General features: G+C 52.0%; 1 protein-coding gene across 3 annotated transcripts in view; it reads left to right on the forward strand.

The window, feature by feature from the left end:
• Positions 1 to 3,621, forward strand: part of AGRN (agrin) — a 115,422-nt gene extending 111,801 nt beyond the window's left edge. For all 3 annotated transcript variants that reach the window (XM_086625606.1, XM_086625605.1, XM_086625607.1), the window contains 3 exons: positions 1,010 to 1,234; positions 1,920 to 2,023; positions 3,464 to 3,621. In XM_086625606.1, coding sequence (XP_086481732.1) covers positions 1,010 to 1,234; positions 1,920 to 2,023; positions 3,464 to 3,621 — 487 coding nt within the window. The remainder of the gene's footprint in view (positions 1 to 1,009; positions 1,235 to 1,919; positions 2,024 to 3,463) is intronic.
• Positions 3,622 to 6,000: the final 2,379 nt, after the last annotated feature.

The raw sequence follows: 6,000 nt of genomic DNA on the forward strand, positions 1-6,000 counted from the left end.
GTAGACAGGCTCCATCTCCTTCAAACTGCCAGGCACTCATCTCCTCACAGTCCCTAGCCTCAGATTCCTGGTGGGCTTTGGTCAAGAAGAGGTGGTGGTAAAGCTAATGCCTCCAAGGCTGATGGCTGTGTGTTGATGGCATGGGGAGTGGTGGTCCGCAGGCACCACAGCTCTGCTTGCCCCTCGGACCCTGCCAGCAGGATGGTGAAATGATGCCGACCCCAGCTCAGCTGCTGCCCACAGCCCTCACGATCTGGCCAACAGAGCCCTCTTTGTTCTGACCTCTCTCAAATCAAAGGCAGCTCTGTGGGGAAAACCCTTCTGCTGGCCGGATTGGGACCAGCCTGGTGCCGTTCACCATCCCATGTAACAGACCTCTTCCTTCAGCGCCTGCGTATGAGGAGGCATAACCAAGATCTGTGTGTCACAGCTTGCAGGGGTTGATGGGTCTGAACTTTGTGCTCCATGGAGGGCAAAAGCAAGGGGCAGTAGCCCCAGACTGTGTCTTTGGAGGTTCAAGCTAGATGTTGGGGAAAACGCTTCATCCCCAGGAGAACTGTGCAGCTCCCACTCAGGTCAACAGGAAGATGGAGAAGCTCCGTTCTTGGTATTCCCAAGCTCAGCTGGGCAGAGCCACAGCTGCTGTCATCTAGCGCTGGCAATGGTCCTACGCTGAGCAGGAGCTGGGTTAGTCACCTCCAGTGGGCCATTTCTTTGATCCTGTGGCCTGGTCCAGAGCTTTCCGTTTGCTCTCCCCACCACATACCAGGCCTTCTGAGCAGACCTGGGATATTGCAAAGGCTGCGACCCCTCAAGCGCAGCAGATAGGGACGGACACCTCGTGTGTAGCCTGATGGCAAAGGCCAGTTGAAAGTTATCCCTAGGAGGTGGGCTGGTTGGCTGGGAACAGAGTGGGCTGCTTCGAGGAGCTGACTGGCTGCCTGTTGCTTTTGTGGCTGTGTTTTTAACTCTGCTCTGTCTTCTCCCCGGCTCCCATCTCCCCTTGCAGTGAGAAGGCTTTGCAGTCAAACCACTTTGAACTAAGCATCAAAACAGAAGCCACTCAGGGGCTGATCCTGTGGAGTGGGAAGGGGCTGGAGCGATCGGACTACATTGCCCTCGCCATCGTGGATGGCTTTGTACAAATGACCTACGACCTCGGTTCCAAGCCAGTCGTCCTACGATCCACGGTCCCAGTCAACACCAACCAGTGGATTCATATCAAAGCGTACAGGTGTGAAGGCTGGCGGGGGGAGAACAGGACCCTGGCTGGTTGCTCTGGGATGGGTGAGCTGTGAACCAGGGAGCCTGAGTCATGGCCATGGCTCCATGCCCTGTAATCCCCACGGGTCACTCCTCTTCTTGGATAATAATAGAGGAGAGACATGTGGGCAGTGCCGTGTCGGAGGGCTGCATGTTGTGACACGCCTGGAAATGTCAAAGGGGCAGGCTCCAGGAGGTACGAAAGGTTCGTGCCTTTTATTTCAGCTGGCTGAGGGTTTGGCATTCTGTTTGTGTTGAGCCCAAGCCGTCCCTTGTATTTTTACTGGGGACGGGAGTGGCGAGCGGATCATGCGGCTGGCATGCCAGGGATTTCTGCTGATGGGTCTGGAGGGTGTGGGAGGAAGCTGTGGCCACTGGCAGGGCTGGCAGCAGGGCTGCGGGATGCCCAGGGGATGCTGGAGGACAGCGCTTGCCGCCAGCTGCGTGGCACTCCCCGGGGAGGCATGGCACCGAGGGCTGCTCCGTGCCATGTGGCCTGGCAAAGAGCTCTGCTCCCTGCTCCTCTCTGGGTGGAGAAGGGCTGACGGTGCCCAGGGTCTGGATTTGGCGTAAAGCAGAGGGCAGCTCTGGGTTTTTGTTTTTCCTCTAAGGTTGCTAATTGTGTTCTCTTTCTTCTTCCCTCCCTCTGGGAGCAGGGTACAGAGAGAAGGGTCCCTTCAAGTTGGCAACGAAGCCCCCGTCGCTGGCTCTTCTCCGCTTGGTGCAACACAGCTAGACACAGATGGGGCCCTGTGGCTGGGTAAGTTGGTGTGGAAGGGTGAGCTGGCTTTGCCAAGTGCTGCTCCGTTCCGTGTCACCGTGTCCCCTGAAGAGCTGTTAGCTGGCCCGTGGCTCTGGCCACCCTGGCACGGAGCACCCTCTCCTCCTTGCAACTGGGAGTGCTCCCACCTGCCAGATTCCCTAACGTGCGGGAGCCTGGATTGGCCCACGAGCCTCCCAAACAATACTTGCTTGGGTAACTCTGGTCCCCAAAGGTGAAATGGCTGAATTGAGAGAAGGATGCTTCTGTCTGGAAATACATAAATACTCAGATATTAAATGTTGTTTTATTTGCATGACAGAATAAGCAGATGTGCCAGAACGTGCCCGTGTGTGCAGCAGAATCGGTTCCATTTGTGTTGACATAAGAATTTTGGTCCTACAAACAGAATTTGGCCCATTGCATCTACCTCACACTGCCTGTGGCACATCGGTCAGGACAGACAGAGGCTGGATTTGTGCTGTAACAGCTCAAATGGGCAAGAAATCCGCCTACAAGGGTACCATAATTGTGCTTAACTACAAGTGGTACTAATCTGAGCTAAGGGGATAGTGAAGTCCTTTTTGGAGCCTGAAGGGAGGAAGGAAGGATGCCCAGCGCTCAGGGATGCTGCAGGTCCTGGGCTTCCTTCCTTGAGGAACTTGCACGACTCAGCTTCCCGTCTGTAGGTTCAGGACTGGGCTTCTCCTCGGGCAGGTGCTGTAGCAGTCCCAGTGTTCGTGATTGCAAGGGGCACAAAATCCCCAGAAATCCATGGTCAGCAACGTTCATCTGGGGATTTTGATCATCTGTAAAGAAGAAACAGTGAATTAGATTCTATTCACGCTTTTTGGAAGTATCTGTTCTTATTTTCCCAGTTGAAGCCTGTCGTTTCAGGTCTGACATGGCTTACAAAGAGCTCATACTCAAAAACGTAGCCTTACCTCTGAAAAGACAGCATCCCAGATGCCATTTCTCGTTCTGAAATCAACCCAGAAGTTATGTGGGAAGCAGAATTTTTCCATGAGAAATTTTTGCTTGGCTTCACCACTGGCTCTTCCAAAGGTTTTGTTTGCAATCAGCCTTTCATAATTTCAGGGCCTGATACGAACCGTAGTTGGCGTTTCAGTAACTGGAGTTAGTTTGAATTTGGGACCAACCTCCAAGGAAAGGATGTGTTTTAAGTTGAATTGATGTTTTAGAATGCAAATTACTGTTTTAAGTGTCTTCAGGAAGCCTGTATGTGTTGTTTGGAACTGGCATTTCTCTGATTTAAATTGAAAGAAGTAGTGGCCAGGAAAGAGGTCTTTCCCTGCTGCTGGGGACATTCCCAGCAGTGCTGCACCGCGTGAGTGTGCGGTGCTGCCTGGGGCAGGCTGCTGGCCGCACGGCAGCGTGTCCTCTGTCCTCCCGCCCGACCTTCTGCGCTCTGTCTTGCAGGGGGAATGGAGAAGCTGAGCGTGGCTCACAAGCTGCCCAAGGCCTACAGCACTGGTTTTATTGGCTGCATACGGGACGTGATTGTCGACCGCCAAGAACTGCATCTGGTGGAGGACGCTTTAAACAACCCCAGGATATTACACTGCTCAGCCAAATAGACCCCCAGGGACCCTCCCTTCTCCTTCCCTCCCTCCTGCCTATTGCTGTAATTATTTTCTATTTTTGTAAACTTATTGCTTTTTATATTTTGGGGGGAGGGGGGAAAGGGAGGGGAGGAAACACCTTTTCTTTTGGGTTATTTGTTCGGTTGCAGTCTATCCAGGTCAGTCAGACTCTAATCAAACAGCAGCAACGAAGAACAAGCCTTGAACCAAGTCTCCAAGAAGTGACAGAAGAACTTCCCCATTGCACCTGCATTGTAAATCTTATTCATACTTGAAGCTTCTTTTTGGGTGATTTTTTTCCCCCTCCTTACTTGTGTTCTCGGGTTGTTGTTCACACCTGTGGGGGAAAGGATGCTGGTGCTGGCAAGACGAGCGGCCGTTGTGGATTCACCACCTTCCCATCTCAGGCCTGGCCCCAAAGTCCCCTCTGCAGCGCTGGCTGAGCAGGGAATAGCCATCAGAGAAGTGGGAATGACCACCCTGCTTCGGGGCCTGGCTCTGCCAAGCCTGTGTTCACCCTATCGCCCTCCTCCTCCCCTTCCTCTCACTCTAATTTATGTGTATAAGAATCTCGAGTGCTTTTCTCCTTTATGCTCTTAAAATCAGGGATGCCATGCACTGGAAGAGAGACCAAGGTCTGCTCTGAGCAGGCAGAAAAGCATTGCTCTTTGGTTGTCTTATGACTGTTCGCTGGACCGAGAGGTGCTGTGGGGGAAACGTTGATTTCTCTGTTGGCCCTTCTCCTCCTCCTCTTGGACATGTGCAGAAGCAGCTGTGAAACCTCATTCCCACGCTTTGTGTTTATCCAGACATGTCCTAACCACCTGCTTGCCCTGGCTGCTCTTCCCAAGAGCTTCTGTGTACCAAGTGTTGCCCTCCCATGCACCAGTGAGAACTTGCAGCGTGTCTTCAAGAGCTAGAAGTGCTCTCCCTCTTTCAGCACTGTCAAATGGGCTGTGAGGGCACGAGGATTGGGTCCCTTTTCACTTACAAAAAAATATCCGTTGGATGTGTCCTTCCATGACCCATGTCCGTTTTCCAGCCTCCGGGCATGACTTGCCCCCTGTCTACCATGAGGATGCTTGCAGCCGGCCAGCACGTGAATCTCCGTAGAGCTGGTATCAGAGGCTCTCCCATGAAGAGTAATTGGAGTCTGCCTTCGATTTCAAGTTTTTGCAGTGCCCAGTGCAATGCAGGGTCTTCCACGCCATGATCAAAGCTCCTCTGGATACCGCCAGCCCAGCAGCGATAGCTTCAGTGGAAATGGGAATGGGGCGTGAGGCAGCTGTGGAGGCGGTAGGATCTGGGAGGAGGATTTTTAAGTATTTTCTTCCTCCATGCAAATCCTGAAAGCAAATACTGTGGTGCCAGTTACAAAGCCAGTATGTGTGTTTCTGAATGAGTGTGTGTGTGTTTGCGAGTGTCAACCGGCAGGCGTTTGTGTGCAAACACTGAATCTCCTGTAAGCAGGGGAAAAACAAACAGATTGCAGCTATGAAAGAAATGACCCACTCCATTCAAGTTCCTTCTCCATGGGAAGAATTTACTGATGCCGTGTAGCATCTCTGTCCCTTCTCGCCACTGGGATGCAACTGTGTCCCTTTCCCACCCTGAGATGGCAGCTGGCACTGCTCTGTGTAAAACCAGCTTTATGGAGCGTACGGAATTAATCTGAAGGATCCCGCCAGGTATTAAGTGTTAATTAATAGCCAGGGTGCCATCATTTTGGAGTTTTCCCTAAATTTCTAGCACACCTTGTGGTGTACCTTTACGAAGTAGTGCACCTTTTAAAAATGTTTCTAAGTTTTGAGCCATGAAAGGTCAAATTAGTTTTTCTCAGGGTGAGCTCTGAACACAGATGTAACAAAGGGGAAGAACGTAGTGTAAAACCACTTGGGTTTCTTTTTTCTTTTTTTTTTTTTTAAAAAAAGTTCCCCTCTCCCATCTATGCTTAATGTATTGCCAGTCCTCTAAAAATCCAGTGGTTAAATATTGCAGGGGGGGGCTGCACCGTCTGTGGGATGGAGCCACTGGGGGGTGGGGGGGGTGGGTGTGTGGCAATACCACATTTTAAGTGGCTACTGTATATAAATTGTGGTTCCTGGTGGGGGGTACTGTGACTGTGTTGTGAAAGGGATGGACTGCTGTATTTTGATCACAAGGTGTAGATAGACAGGGGCTAACTAGGACTGCAGGATGGGGTGGGATGGGAGGGAAGTGCGAGACCCTCAACCTGTGTTTTGAGCATGTGGGTTCTAGCTGGGCGATGGAACCACGTTGGCCAAGACTGAGGGCTGGACGTGCCGACTCCAGAGGGAGAGGGGCGTGCGCAGAGGAAGCTGCTAATTTTCTAGAATGCCACTGAAATGAAGC

Source organism: Tauraco erythrolophus, chromosome 23 (assembly GCF_009769465.1).
Source record: "Tauraco erythrolophus isolate bTauEry1 chromosome 23, bTauEry1.pri, whole genome shotgun sequence".
Classification (NCBI taxonomy): domain Eukaryota; kingdom Metazoa; phylum Chordata; class Aves; order Musophagiformes; family Musophagidae; genus Tauraco; species Tauraco erythrolophus.